The 16690-nt window shown below is 34.7% G+C and overlaps 1 protein-coding gene across 2 annotated transcripts in view; it reads left to right on the forward strand.

The window, feature by feature from the left end:
- The window catches only part of PLEKHH2 (pleckstrin homology, MyTH4 and FERM domain containing H2), a gene marked incomplete at both ends in the record, with an annotated part of 66409 nt that overhangs the window by 474 nt on the left and 49245 nt on the right, over nucleotides 1–16690 (forward strand). Inside the window, 2 exons of one of the 2 annotated variants that reach the window (XM_084234315.1) lie at nucleotides 4634–4763; nucleotides 16072–16134. In XM_084234315.1, the coding sequence (XP_084090441.1) occupies nucleotides 4641–4763; nucleotides 16072–16134 (186 nt within the window). Of the gene's footprint in view, nucleotides 1–4633; nucleotides 4764–16071; nucleotides 16135–16690 lie in introns of those variants that run through there. The other variant, XM_084234316.1, reaches the window with a different exon arrangement.

Raw genomic sequence — 16690 nt, forward strand, 5'->3', positions numbered from 1 at the left:
TCCATTTAATAATATTAAGGTTTTGCTACTTCACTATAAAATATATAATTAGCATAACTAAAGAAATGAATGGGTATTTTTAATTGTAGAATTTATTGTATAGTTTTCATAGTAAGGTTCTCTTGGTACATATGTTTCCTTGTCATATTTGAGGTTAACCATTGCTTTTAAATTATTTGCATTAATGGTGGAGTTCTTGGAAGGGATAACCACAAACAATGGGTTATTAAGTTTGTAGATGTTGATCTAATATATATCCACTTAAACTGTTACTTTTCCTTTACTCATTTACAAAGATAAGCTCTTTTAAATTGAAGTATAATTCACAAATCATAAAATCTACTCTTCTACAGTGTACGGTTTAGTGGTTTTCAGTATATTCACAGGGTTGTACAACCATTAGCACTATCTGATTCTAAATATTTTCATCACTCCAGAAAGAAACCCTAAGCCCATTAGTTGTTGATTGCTATCATCCTCTCCTCAGAGGCCTTGGCAATCACTAACCCATTTTCTGTCTCTTTGGATTTAACCTCTTTCATGTAAATGGAATCATACAATAGGTGTTCTGTGGCTGACTTCTTTCACTTAGTGTTTAGGGTAATGTTGCCAAGGTTCATACTTTTATGTAACATGTTTTAGTACTTTATTCCTTTTTTGTGACTGAATAGTATTTCATTGTAGTATATAGCACATTTTTTTGTTAATCCATGCACCTGACACTTGAGTTCTTTTCACTTTTTGGTTGACATTTGTGTAAAGTTTTTGTTTTTAAAGATTTATTTATTTATGCATACAAGAACTGGGGTGTAAGCCAGAGGTGCGGGGTGGGTGAGAGGATTCACCAGAAAGAGTGGGGAGCAGAACAAGCAGATCTACTGAAATCACTGCTGAGGGTGCAGCGGGTGAGGCAGGAGAGGTCTGCTGCGCCATGTGGATCTGCTGCTCCCTGTCCAGGGATGGAACTCGTGCTGCAGGGGCTGCAATAGCTTGGTAGCACTGTTTTTAACCCCTGCACCACCGGAGAGACCCATTTGTATACAAGTTTTGGTGTGGATTTGTGTACTCAGTTCCCTTGGGTATATATACTTAGCATGGGAGTTTCTGGGTCATATGCTAATTTTATGTTAAAAATTTTGAGGGACTGTTAAACTATTTTCCTAAGCAGTTTACTAATTACATTTCTCTACATCCTCACCAACACTTGTTATTATATTTGTCTTTTTATTATAATCATTCTATTTGGTATGCAGTGTATGTCATTGTAATTTTGATTTGCATTTTCCCTTATAGCCAATGATGTTGAGCATCTTCATGTGTTATTGTCAATTTATGTATCTTCTTCATGGAAGTGTATATTTAGATCCTTTGCCTCCTTTTAAATTGCTTTTCTTTTTTTCTTATTGTTGAATAGTAAGAGCCCTTTGATATTCCGGATACAAATCCCTTATCAGATATATGATTTGCAGTTCCTCTCCCCCTTCTGGGTTTTCTTTTCACCTTCTTAATGATGTCCTTTGATACACAAAAGTTTTTAATTTTGATTAAGTCCAGTTGATTTTATTCTTTGGTGACTTATACTGTATTTATCTAAGAAACTCTTGCCTAATTCAAGATCATACAAATGTATGCCTGTTTTCTTCTAAGAGTTCTAGAGCTTTGGCTCTTACATTTAGGTCTTTGGTGCATTTTGAGTTAATTTTTCTCTATGATGTAAGGTTGGGTCCAAATTCATTCTTTTGCATGTAACTGTCTAGTCCCATTTGTTAAAAAGACTATTCTTTCCCCCATTGTTTGATCTTGGCACTGGTTTTAAAAACCAACTGACTATAAACATGTGAGGTTTTATTTCTGTACTTATTCTATTGATGTGTCTATCTTTATGGCAGTACACAGAGTCTTATTTTCTGTAGTATTGTAGTAATTTCTGAAATTGCGGCATGATTGTTTTGTCTATTCTGGGTTCCTTGAATTTCCACATGAATTTTAGGATCAACATGTCAATTTCTGCAAAAATGCAGTTGAAATTTTGATAGGAATTGTTAAATGTCTCATTCAACATATAATGCCATTTTCATAATATTAAGTCATCTAACCCATGAAAGTAGGGATGTTTTCCATATATTTAGCTCTTCTTTAATTTATTTCAATGATATTTTATAGTTTTCAGCATACAAGTATTGCACTTATTTTGTTAAATGTGTTCCTAAGTATTTAATAATTTTTATGCTTTTGTAAATGGTACATTCTTTACTTTACTTTTGGGTTTTTCCTTGCTAGTGGATAGAAAAACAATTGATTTTTGTATACTGATCCAGTTTACCTGCTGAATCAAGTAGTTCTAAAAGTTGAGTTTTTTTTTGGTAGATTCCTTAAAAGTTTCTATGAACAAGATTATGGCATCTGAAAATAAAGATAGTTTTGCTTCTTACTTTCTCATTTGGTTTCTTTTTCCTTTTTTGCTCTTGCTAGAACCTCCAGTACAATGTTGAATAGAAGTGGGGAAAACAGATATCCTTCTCTTTTTCTGATCTTGGGGCGATCAGTCATTTATCATTACATATGATATTAACTTTGGGCTTTTTGTAGGTGCTCTTTGTCAGATTGAGGAAGCTCCCTTTTATTGCTAGTTTGTTGAATGTTTTTTTATCATGAAAAGATGTTGAATTTTGTCAAATGTATTTTCTGTGTCTATTGGGATGATGATTTGGTTTGTCTTTTATACTGTTCATATGGTGCATTGCATTGATTGATTTTGATTTATTAAAAATATATACTCTATGTTATTTTTAGAAATAGAAATCTTATAATAGAACATTAACAAGTTTTTAAAATGTAGAGCAAAAATGAACCAACATGAAACAGACTCTTCCTGTTTTTTAAGATGGAAGACTGTATTTACCTTTCTGTGTAGCAATATGAATGGTTCCAGACTTAAGGATGACTATTTCAGAACTGCTTTTTCTTTTCTAATATTTCATTTGTATTTTCTTTCCTTGTCCACTCAAAATGAGAGAAATGAAACAGCAGTAGAATTGAGAAAAGTTGTGACTGACTGCATTCTCTACTCTTAAATCATTGATAATAAATGCTAAGATGAATTACTAATAGTATTAATAAATGCAAATATGGGTTATAAAAAAGTTCATTAACAAAGTTAATGTCCTTAGGAGAAAAAACTCAGAAAACTTCTATAAAAACAAAGAAATGAAAAAAGAAAAGAGAATTATTTGTTTCCCATAAGAAATCTCTAGAATTTAGAAGCACCTGGAAGTATGAGGTAATGAGTGTTCTCTTAACAAAGTTGTGGCCTTTGCAGAATAATGCAACTTATATTTATTTCTAAGCTATTGAATGATTCTATTAGTATCAATGTGAAAATTGTTTTAAATAAAAAATATTACTTATGCTAGGAAAAGAATCATTTGTGGATGTTTACTGAAATGAAAATTTTTCAAAATTGGTATCGGTTTAGGAAAGGCTTATATTACACTAAATATTGGGAAAATAACTCGGTTAATATGTGAGGGACACTTATTTTTGTAAAGCAAAAGAACAGAATAGTACATTTAAACTTTAGAGCCATCCTAAGTTGAAGAGTTAGCTGTCATGTTTATCCCATGACTAGGGCTTGGCTTCTCTGGGGGATCTGCTCCTAAGACAAATTTTATTAGTGCATAACAAGTGCAGTTTGGAGATACTTAATCAAGTCCTTTATTAAAATGGCTTGATAAAACACTAACGAACACTTAAAAATTCTTTTTTGAATCCCAGAGTCAGAAACAATCCATTAATAGTTTTTTGCATTTTAGAATTTCAAAAATAGGTCCCCTCTCCTGGCCTCTCCTTACAGTGCTTCTCCCTGGGATTAATTACCTCCAAAAGGAAAGTTAATATCATGGAAAATGCTGATTCCAGATTGAGTTAATGTCATTCCAAATTTCATATTTATATGTTTTCTCTTCTTGCACCAAATAAAAATCATGCAAACTTGTCCAGGGTCATAACGTTTTGCCCAGTTATATATGCTGAGGGATTTTTAGTTTGAAAGATAGATTTAAAGTGGTGGCAAGTAATAGTTGTAATAAAAATCTGAGCCTTAATTACAGCACTGGTACAAATTTTATTTAAGTTATCCTGTCATGCTAGGAATATCCTATTATGCTATCTGTAAATTTGAGAGTCTGGTAAAATTATGAGCTTGTAGATTTAAAAAATCTTATCCATTGGGCAGAGCTAAAATAATAATAGCAGCCTGTGTATTGTGCTATTCTTACACTGCCCAAAGTGTTGTTAAAAACAACAATATTTAATTACTTCCTCACAATATACCCTTGAAGAAGAATAGTTTGCTATTATCAGCACTCCCTCCCTTTTTAGATTGGGTAAACTGAAACAGAGACAGTTTAAATTACATAGAAAAATTAAGTAAGAAGTTGGGCCTTCAAACCTGACTTCCTGTCTCCTAGAAAGTCTTTTCTGTAAGCTGTAACTGGTTCTGGAATTTATTTTAGAATTCAAAACTTGTATCTGGAAATCATTAGATGGTGACTAGAATGCATACATTGGGTGATTTCATGAATTATCCTGAATGCTAATTGGTATTATACCATTTGAATGTGTTCTTTTGTAGAATAAATATGGCAGAGCTTTCTGAGACAGAAGGACCAGTAGACTGGAAGGAAAGATGTGTAGCCCTGGAGTCCCAGCTCATGAAATTTAGAGTTCAAGCAAGCAAGATTAGAGAGCTCTTAGCAGAGAAGGTAAGCTTTTCTCCCTAACCTTTCTTATTAAACATCAGTTACTTGGAGCTTATTTTATTTATATTAAGTAATCCTACCACTTTTAGGAGACAAACTTTTTTAAAACAATGAGTATAATTTAGTGTTTGTCAGGGTTTTTAGATATAATTGGCATATTCTTTTATCAGTTACAGAGTGGATTAGACATTAAAACAAAAAAAAATTTGCAAATACTAGTGGAACATGTATGAATTGTGTCTATTTGATGAATGTGGAGTTTATTCATTCCAGAGAGAAAAGCTATAATTTACTTGATTTTACTAAAGGAGTGTGACAGGATTTTGATTCACTAACTGTTTAGGAAAATCATGTTTAAAGTGATTATAGAAGAATGTTCCCTATTGATAGTTAAATGTGTTTATACTGTATTTGTAAGTATATATCTATTTGGAAATTTGTATTGACTGTATATCACTAAATGATCATCTGGCCTAGAATTGAGTTTAAAGTAATTATATGCTTCTCTTAATACTTCTAATCATATAATTAGTTTTCATTTAAGTCACAATTTTTTTTGCATATATGTGTATAAAATGTATAAATGGATTCTTTCATTTGCTCATTCATTCAACAAGTATTCTTTGAGGACTGATTATGTGCCAGACACTGTTATTTTTATACATTAATTTTTATTAATTTTTTAAATTCAAGTAAAATTGGTATATAAATTATATAGGCTACAGGTGTACATTATTATAAATCAACATCTGTATATATACATTATGTTCTCCACTAAAAGCCTAATTTCATCCTTTACCATTCAATTGACCCTTCTGATTTACCCATCACCTCCTTCTCCCCTTCCCTTCTGGTCACTGCTAATTTGGTCTTATAGTCTAAAACTTTATTTTTGTTTTATTTAGTTCATTTTTTGGCTTTATTTTCTCATGCACCCATATGTGTGGAATCATATGGTATTTGTCTTTTTCTAACTTATTTCACCTTCTAGGTCCATCCAGGTTGCTGCAAATGGCAGGATTTCATGTTTTTTTTTTTTTTATATATATAGTTGAATAGTATCCCATTCTCTGTGTGTGTGTGTATGTATACATATACCACATCTTTATTCAGTCCTCTCTTGATGGCACTTAGGTTGTTTACAACCCTTGGCTATTGTGAACGATGCTATGATAACCATGGGGTGCACAACTTTTTGAACTAGTGTTTTTGTATTTGAGTAAATACCCAGAAATGCAATACAACTGAATTGTACAGGTTTGGGGAGGAAAATCTTCATTCTCTTTTCTATAGTAACTGCACCAATTTCATCCCCACCAGCAGTATACAGTGGTTCTCTTCTCTCTACATCCTCACCATCTCTTTTTGTTTCTTGTGTTTTTTATTGTGGCTGGTATCACAGGTGTGAGGTGATATTTCATTGTGGTTTTGATTTGCATTTCCCTAATGAAATATGATGTGGAACATCTCCTATTGGCCATCTGTTTATCTTCTTTGGATAAGTCAGACACTGTTCCTTGTGCTGCATCTATGAACAAGACAATCCATGCTCCTATTTCCAGACAATGGGAATTCCAGACCTGCACTCTCCAGTACAGCAGCCACTGGCCACAAGTAGCTATTGAGCACTTGAAATGAGACGAGTTTAAATTTAGATATGTCACAAGTGTAAAATACACCCTGGATTTCAAAGATTTAGTATGAAAAAAGAATGCAGAATATCTCAGCAAGATATTTATATGAGTGAATTGATTACTTGGTTAAAATGATAATATACTAGGTATCAGATTAAATAGGAAATATTTCTTTTTACTTTTTTAACATGGATAATAGAAAATTCTAAATTTATGTGTATGACTAACATATGGTTCATGTTATATTTCTGTTGAACAGTGCTGACTAGATGGATGGATAAATGAAATTAATAGTCATTCAGTACCGATCAGAAGAACTTACAGGTGGTTTCTTAAACTCTAGTTGTGCAATCCTTTTGAGATGGAGACTGGTACACAGAGCACATCTCCAAGAAAAGACCTTAAATCTACCTTCCATTGCTAGCCAAGAATTTCTTGGCACAGAAAGAGTCTAATAAAATCCAATAAAGTGTTCCATTTAAACTTTCATAAACATCATTTAAAATTTTTGTCCTTTAACATCTTTCAGGTAGAAAGAATAAAGTTATCCTTTTCACTTGGGTCAGAAAGAGCGACCCAGGAATAGGTTTTGTGGTCTGAATCCCCCCAAATTAATTTGTATTATTTATCACTACAAGAATAAAAATGATAGCCTAAAAAAATCCCAGTTCAAATATTTTCAACTTGGGGAAGATTATTCTGACTCAAAGTTAGCAACTCACATTTATTTTTTGCTCTCCTCTCTAAAACTTCCCCAGATTAGACTGTGAGCTGGCTGGTATTTTCCACAACCATGCAACACCATATAATGATTTTATCCTGATTATCAATTATATCCTTGTGCCTAAACCTCTTGGACACGTCCCAGCCATTGCTGGGAGTGGGGTGGCACGTTGCTGGGAGTGGGGTGGCACGGCATCCACACAGTCTCCTCAGCATTGTCTCGGTTCCCTTGAAGTTCTAACCTCTCCTAGTTTCTTTCTGAACTAGCTCGAAGTATTGATCTTTAAATTTTATATTTTATGACAGTTGTTTTGTTCTTTAGAAGGTATGTTGTAACACATTTCCTCATGAGTGTCCATTTAAAAAAATGTTTGAAGTCACTCTTTTCGATAAGACTATAAATAGATTACTAATTTGTGTCATTAGAATTTCCGTGTTAGTGAATGAGTAGTGAGAGGGATATTATTTCAAAATTGCTATGTTAGTTGTGGCGTCCTCTTTCTTTTCCCTTGGTCTTCTATATTTTGTATGTGTGACTTAACGTCCTTTGACAGAGCTAAAAGATGGAATTATTCAGATGGTTTTTGTCCAGTGGAAAGTGGATAAGCATGCCAACTTACTCATGGTTTCCCAGTAGATATACTCAACACCAAAATGAAAAACAATTTTTACAGTTTTTTTTGTATATTCCATTAAGATATATTTGTCTCTAGATTAAAAATCATTTTGGTACCCTTCCATATTTTAATTAAAACATCTAATATTGATTTATTATGCACTAAACACTTTATAGATATGATTTATTTAATTCTTATAACAACCTGTGTGCTAATGAATTTTATTGTCCCCATTTCACAGATTAGGGAACTGATGTTTTTGATCAATCTTCTAAATACTTTATATATATAAACTTTTTGATCCTTAAAACAACCGTATGAGGTAGGTAATAATATTATCCATATTTATGTAGGAGGAAACTTTGGCACATGAAAGTTATTTGCCTTAGTTTGTGCCAAAAAAGTAAATGATGAGGTGAAGATATAACCAGGCAATCTGTTTTAACAGTCTGAATGCCTAGCAATCACCCTATATAGCGTCTCTAATCTAATTTTATTACCACATTCCTTGCTTTTTCTGATATACTCACCCACTCACCTATTCCATCTTCTCTTATTCAGCCTTGAAACACAAATCCATCTCTGCTTAAGGGTAGGTATCTGTGTGTGTTAGATATGTATATGTATGTAATAATAATAATTTATATAATATGGCATATTTTTCAAAGCAAACCCATTGCATTGCTTCTCCATGCCAACTTGACTCCAATATTGCATTCCAGAGGCCAGTCTGATCCCATCCATAACCTTTGGTTTTGTGTTAGGACCAGTCTGCCCCGAGGCTTCTCTCTAATAATTCTCCATACCTTTCCCCAAATGGATGCAGACCCAATGCTAAGGATTCTTGAGTGAGTACTGATTCATTCTTCAGCTCTTTGCCAGGAATTCTGGCCAACATTTCTTTCCTACAACAGTTCTGGTTCTTAGTTCTGTTTTATTGGCTCTGGCTATAGGTAGCTACCACTAGGTGCCAGCTGTGGTTTCTAAGCCTATATTACAACCATTAGCGAGTTTAAACCCCACAGAAATCCAATGAAGTTACTGTTATTATCCCCAATCTCAAGATGTTGACATTAAGATTGAGAGTCTTTGAATAGTGTCCTTAATATCAATATCACACAACTAACAAATAGCAGAACTGGCCTCAAACCTTACATCTTTCACACTTTTTTGTGATGCAGCTAATAGAGAGTCTGGCACATAAAAGTAACTCATTATTTTTCCCGTACCTTTCTAATGGACCACTGGTTAAATGTAGCAAGAGAGGACTTAAATAAATGTAATTATAGATACAGATTGATTACAGAAGACTGTGTATTTTTTTTAAAGATTTATTTATTTATTTATATAAGCACTGGGTACAGTCAGAAGTGCAGGAGGGTGAGAGAATTCACCAGAGCTAGAGCGGGGAACAGAACAGGCAGATGGACAAAATACACTGCTGAGGGGCGCAGCAGGTGGCAGGAGAGGTCTGCGCGCCATGTGGAACCCTCGCTGGCGGCCGGGGATTGAACTGGCGCTGCAGAGGCTGCGGGCAGCTTCACAACCCAGCGCTCAACTGCTGCACCACTGGGGGAGGCCCGTGGATTTTTTTTTTTTTTTAAGGAAAAATGTGTGAGATGATCTCAGAATGTTTTTTATAATAAAGGTGGATTTCAGTGATATGTACCTTTTTTTTTTTTTTTTTGGAGGTGGATTAGGGGAATGCATGAGAGTTCTTAAAACTATTTTTGCACTTTTTTTTTTTCCCATCACTATTTCCAAGTAACTTAGAATATTGAAGCTTGTGAAGAAAAAGACCTTATTGAAGACTTGGGCAAATACTGCTGTAAGTGGGAGAGGTCTTTAGAGGAATTTAAGGAATGGTGTTGGAAATATCTCTAGTATGCCAAATATAAACTCTTCAGGGAAGCTGAGATTTAAGTAGTTTTCCTACTTTACAGTATTACTTGTTAGTGTTCTGAGTTAGAGAGGGAAAAGGGAAAGCTTCTGTATAAGTTGAACTGAATGTTATTTCCTATAGATTAGATTCTCAGTGAAAAGGGTGAAAGATATGAAGGCTTTTTCCTTTTTGTATGAGCATCACCCACTTACCCTAATGCTGCCTTTACCTGATACAGCTTTGCTGTATGAGGCCTCCTGTCTTTTGACCTTTTGTGAATATGAGTCCCTGAAGTGGTCTGTGATTCTCTAGGAATGAGGAGTCCCTGGAGAGTCTCATATAACAGTGCAGTAAGACTCAGTGCTTGCTTTATTTAAATTGCACATCATTTTGGTCACTCTGTTGCCTCACCTAATATGTCACAGTGCCCTCCAGAATTACACAGATATCAAAATCAGGAAGAGAGATACTTTGGGGAAATTGCTATCCCCTTCAGAAAGTGAAAGATCCTAAAGTATTCTGCCTAAAGTAACCAACCCACTAAACAAGTTTACATTTATATATAATGCTTGGGAAAACACGGGATTCACTGAGTATTATGTGTGGTGGTGTTATGATCCAAGATCAGTGGCAGATTTCTCTCTGCCATGGGCTACAGAGAGCAGGTCTAAAGTAGAGAATCAGAGAAGTAGGTTCAGAATTTGCTACTTTATTTTGTGTAAGTGGTCTTTTCCCAAGATACTTACTTTTGTCCAAAGCCTGGAATGTAGCAGCAGATCATTTTGAGTTTTTTTTTTTTTTTCAGTGATTTAGTATAGGTTGATTGTGGAATGGACCCAAACTTTACATTATAGCCTACATTGAGAAAGTAAAAACTTACTTGACTATTGCATTGTTTTTATGATTACTTGACAAAGTTATTTTCCACCTTGAATAATTATAATCAAAGTTGCCTTTAATACTATCCTACATTTAAACTGATTTTAAATGTCCAAACTTTGTTGTATACACTTAATGTGTATTTACATTTATGCAATGTGACTGTTTAGTAGTTATAATTTGTAATGTAGATTGTGAAAATGTAGTGATTTACTTTTATCCAAGTTTATTTTTGCTTTTAAATATGCCTGGGAAAGAGTTGAATCCTTCTTCCATTCATTCATTTGCTTAATAAACATTTAGTGAGTTTCTGTTGTGAGTATTCATTACCCATGCCTCAACAATTGTTATATAAGTAAATAATATACCAAAAATCTGGGGGAGTGACTACTTAGCTTATTTCCTATCCAGTACTAAAAATCTGTTAAAATCTGAAGATCCAAATTTAGCCTCTCTTGGTTATATCTCTGTTCTTCTTTGTCTTTCTGTGCTTGGGTCCTTGAGAACATATAATTTAAAATTGTTCACATTATGAATGTTAATATGTGAAAAAATGTAAATATGTAAAATTATTAATTGTTATGAATAAACGATTTCTACATTGAAAGAATAACATGCAAGGGACAGAAATAAAGGCAAGTGCTTTCCAGCTAAGAATGTTGTGGTTTCACACATTTGGGATTGATTGTGTGGCACTTATAAATACCAAAGCAGGTGTGTATGGTTCAACTAAAAGAACAGAAGGGACTAGAAATATGAATGCTCAAATCTCAGCCATGTCACTGGCTACTTGTATAAGGCATACTTACTCAGAACATCAATTTCCTAATCTTTTTCACAGAAAAAACAGTTTTTGTTTTGGTGTGGCTGTGAAATAATGTGGTTGAAAGTTTCTGATTCCTAAACTCTAATTAGAATTTTTTTAAAAAACACTGTCTGTTATCTGAATTATCTTTATTTTCCTCTGAGATTACTTTTATGTTATTTTTTTCAGGTTGCAAACTTTTCACCAATGCCTGATGATCTTTGCTAGTCCATTTTTATTTAAGATTGGGACATTCTGAAAATTTGACCGACAGTTGTGTTTAAATAGTCTCCGCCGGTTAACTGTCAATCTTTGTTTTAGGGTGAGTGGGTGGGAGGCTGCTTATTACATTATACCACAACCCATAAATACCACAGTTGTAATGCCCTCCAAGCAAGTTATTCAATTTTGTAAGAGATGAACATTTTAATATTTAAACAGGAAGTAAATTCTTCACTTTGAACGCTTGGCACATGGAGATAAATGAGAAGGTTTCAGAGAGTTGGTTTATTGTAAGGGCCACATTTTCCACTAATACTATTTTCAGCCCCACCACTCACTCTTCAGAGGCTTCTGCAGGGCATTTAGCTCCCAGAACACTCCAGTCTATATTTTAGGCTGTGACTTCCATCTTTCTGCTTCTCCAAAAACAAGGGGATTAAGTGAATATATGTGTATTATAATGGTGAACTTGTCCTCTTTTCCCAACTTACTCCCAAACTCTTATCCTATAGAAGGAATTTGAAAGCACTTAGAGAATCTTGTCAACCCAGAAAGAGAAAGGTCATTGGTCCCCTAGTGGAAAGCCTAGCCAGGTCATTGAATGGTAAAGTTCATGGGTCAACAACTTAATCTCTGTAGTTAAGCTTCAAATCAGCTTTTTAGTCCTTTAACTGAAGACATAAATAGGCATCACATGAATAACCAGACATCTAAAGAGAACCTCTCCATGAAAGATAGAGAACAATCAGAAAAAAAACCCAATGTCGCTTATTCAGGGAAAAGGAAATAAAATAAAACAAGCAAAACCCTATCATTTCATATTCACCAAGAGAAAAGATACTGCTTCTATAAAAAAAGGAAAGTAGAAGAGAACAAATATGAACTCTTGACAAAAAAGCCATAGTAATAAAAACAGCAAATATAATGAAAAGGTTGGATATAAACTTAAGCTAGGTTCCTGGGAAGTAGAAAAAAAAGTTAGAAGAGATGGGAAACAGGAGAGAAAAGATCAGAAATGTGGAAGACCAATCTGTTATGTCCAAAATTCTACTAGTCGGAGGTCTTCGGGGAGAAAATCAGTAAAACAATGCAAGGTTATATGTCCCAGAATTGAAGGAGACAAGACTCCAGATTAAAAAGGTCTACCCTGTACCTAACACAACAGATAGTAGATTCACCCCACGGCACATCTTCATGAAAGTTCTGAATATACACACATACAAGAATCTGCAAGCTTTCAGAGAGAAAAAAGCAGACCACATGTCTGTTTTTATCATTTAAAATTATAACACTTCAAGCACTATTTCATAGTTTTAATGAATGAAATACCAGCAACTTTCTCATGTCACTTTTAAATGTTTTCTTATTTTTATCCAACTTCCTGTAAGGTATGTAGAGTGGGTTATAATATCCCGAAGTACGTAAACACAACGAAATGCTGCTCAGATAGAGATATTAAAAAAAGGTGAAATCCTGTCATTTGAGGAAACTGTGCTATAATGTGAAACAAGAAGGGGAATCACAAATACTGAATATGAAGAAAGCAGAGGAACAGAAAAAACAAACCAAAACAAATTCTTGAAATCTGAGTTTAGAAACGAGGCTGCCAGAATAGTGGTGATAGGGATGTTGAGAGCAAAGGAGGAAGGGGCCCAGAGGACTGTGGTGGAGGATTGTTGGTACTTTGGTAGGGGATGTGGTGTGGTAACATTTGTAGAGGTGTGAACCTGTAACTCTAAAACATATACAGCATTGTAAACCAATGCTACCTTAATAAAAATAATTTTTTAAATGCTGCCAAGTGGACAGGGAGATAAATTGCCATATGTGGTGACAATGGAATGTTTTACACTTTTGTTATCCAATAGAAATGGGAAACATGTAAATTAAAAATTTAAATAAATGAAAAATAGGTGAAATTAATTTTAATAGCATATATTATTTAATGCAACACAGCCAAAATATTACCATTTCAGTGTGTCAGTATCAAAAATTACTGAGATATTTTTCATTTTTTTGTACTACGTTTTCAAGTGTGTGTACGTATATATATATATATATATATATCACTGAATGAAGTGTGTATTTTACACTTACATCACAATTTGGACTAGCCACCTTTCAAGTGCTCTCAGACTATAATAATAATTCTATTATTCCCTAGCCCTCAGTCATTTCCTGAATCGTTTGGAGGAAAGAAAATCAGTGTGTGGTTGAAATTACATCCAAATACTCGGAGCCGGTACACACCATTCATCATTACTATCATCTTTTTGGGAATCATTCCACTGAAAGTAATAGCCAGACCTGAACAGCAGCCTTCTAGTACTTGCTGTGGGTTGTTAAACATTGTCCTTTGAATACAATGTGCAGTGGTTTTGTGTAAAACAGATTTCTCCCTTCGGAATCCTCTGTATTTTCTGCAAAAACTGGCAGGTAATTCAGGCAGCTTTCCAGCTTCAGTTAACTTATCTTCAGTTAACTTCCAAGCCAAAATGATGTGTACACTTTTCAGACTCATGGAGAAGGCTGTCAAGTGTTTCCACAGACCCTTTCCTCTTTTCCTAGTCACTATTCCAGGTCTCCAGAAGTTATAGGGTGGCCCTGCTAGAAAGGTGGTGGTGCGATCCTCGCAAAGAAAAGGTGTTTGAAATTTTCACTGGCAGCAAATGGAGTGGGATATGCAAGAGCGAACCAGTCCTTGCTGCCATACTTCCCCCCGACATGTCATTTCCTTTTAGAAAACTATTTTAGTGCTGTGGAGGTGGGCATAGTCACAGGGTGGACCAAGATTCTTTACGTACAGCCCAGTCGTGGTTGTGTTTGGATAGCGTAAAGATGATGCAGGAAGCATGGATACTGTTGCTAAGCTCCATGCCTTACACTTGTAAAATATTTAAGAAATCTTTTTCTGGGGGCCTCCCTGATGGCACAGGGGCTTAAGTCTCAGCACTACGAAGCCATCAGCAGCCACTGTAGCATGAGTTTGGTCCCCAGCCAGGGAGCTGACCCACATGGCACAGCAGACCTCTCCTGTCTTGCCCACTACTCCCCTCAGCAGTGTATGTCAATTGATCCACCTGTTCTGTTCCGCATTCTGTTTCTGGTGTATCTTCTTACTCCCCCACCCCACACCTCTGACCTGTACCCAGTTCTTGTATGCATAAATAAATCTTCAAAAAAAAATCTTTTTCTGGTTGCTGAGCTATGATGATCCTGGTGCCACCTAGGTGTTGAATGTTAATTTGCCTAAACATAATTAGCAAAACACAGTGAACGCCCCCAAGCAGCATACCATTGAGAAATGATGCAATCAGTGGAAATCAGAAATCGTTTTCTGATGTGTTATCTTCAGTTCACTGAAGATAAGTTAATTGAAGCTGGAAAGCTGCCTGAATTACCTGCCAGTTTTTGCAGAAAATACAGAGGATTCCGAAGGGAGAAATCTGTTTTATACAAACTTAGGGTCAGAACATAGGGTCAAATGCAGCTTCAGGGCAGGGTCACTGTCACCCTCTCACCCCCAAACTGGGGTTGCTTTCCCCTCCGGGTCTCTGTTTTAGCTCAATGGGGCTTCTCAGTGGTTTAGGAGGTGGGTGGAGCTGGAACTGAGAGGTGGCTGGGATGAAACAAGGTGCTCTTGAGGTTGTGAACATGTGGACTACCAACCAACAAGAAATTGCAAAATGAACACCCATCAAATTCTAGTGTTAATCAGACCTCAACCCTCAGTAAAAAACAATTTCAAATTGAATCTTACGTCATGGTTGTGTAGTCAATACTTAATAGTCATCTCAGGTTCATTTGCGTTGGGTTCTTTTTAATACTTTTGTTTATTTTACTGATAATGTTTATTTCAATATTTTACTTTTAATCTCTGAACTTTTTGTTCTCTACAAAACTTAAAAAAAATAACCAGGTATTTTAGATTTTCTGTGCCCTATGCTTTTGTAGATGAGTGTGGGTGTGTAGATGTATGTGTTTAATCAGAGGCTACTCTTTCTGTCAAAATCTGTAAGGTTTAAAACTACCCAGAGTTCTCACTTAAACATAGTGCCTGTGGAAATTAAGAGAATGCATCACTTCCTTGACGTCATAGTGACTTTGTGATCAACAAAGTGACATTTGAGGTCTTACTGTTTTCTTAGATTTAATTGATTGTTAGGCCAGTCATTTCTAATTTCTGGTCCAATGAAGAAAATTCTGTCTCATGTAGTATATCTCACATTGTATTAAAAATATCAAACCAAGAGACAGTTGAGACGGATTATGGGTGCTACGATGGTGGGGAAGCTACAGGGACTACACTTGAGGGGAGAAATCAAATACTGTCCAAAAAGTAGCAACGATGTAAGAAATAAATAAAATTAATTTAAAAATCAAACCTGTGACATTTTGTTTGATCAAGGTTTTAATATGCTCTGAAGGGGCATTTAATGTGCTAATTGTAATTTCTATCTAGTGAACAACTTTAATATACTTTAAGAATTTGATGATATAAATGGGAAAGGTGAATTTTACATTTTTCCTATTTTTTCCCTCTTTACAGATGCAACAGCTTGAGCGACAAGTTATTGATGCTGAACGTCAAGCAGAGAAAGCTTTTCAACAGGTAGGGTATATAATTTTAATTTTTTTCCCGCCACTTTCAATGTAAATATTTTTGGTCCCAAAAAGCCTTCACAATAGTCCTTAGTCTTAACCTACATCTTACCATTTTACTTTTTCAGGACCTGTATCTATAGAGAAAAATGAAGAATCTATAACTGTATGTTGCCTCCTAACAAATTTTCAAAAGGATAAAAATGCTTTCATTAGGAAATTTTACTTTCTGAGAAAATCAAATGTGACTTATGGCAATTCTAACCATAATGAAATTTTATATGTAAATACTTTTATAGTGTATTTATGATAATAAAGAGTTGGAAATACTATGGATGGCAATTACAAGAGGATGAAATTTTATCTACTCCATGAAATAGTAAACAACCAATAAAATTATTACAAGGCATATGAGCTTAAATAGAAAATGCTTAGAGTTATATTAGGAAAAAAGGTCAACATTTTGTATCTTTAATGCATTAGTAATTACAGGAAAGAAAACCTGAGAGTTAAAAAAGGACTGCTAGGAAACACCCCAAGAATTGAGTTTGTAGAACTAAAAATGA

Source organism: Talpa europaea (assembly GCF_964194135.1).
Source record: "Talpa europaea genome assembly, chromosome: 6".
In the NCBI taxonomy this organism is placed as follows: Eukaryota; Metazoa; Chordata; class Mammalia; order Eulipotyphla; family Talpidae; genus Talpa; species Talpa europaea.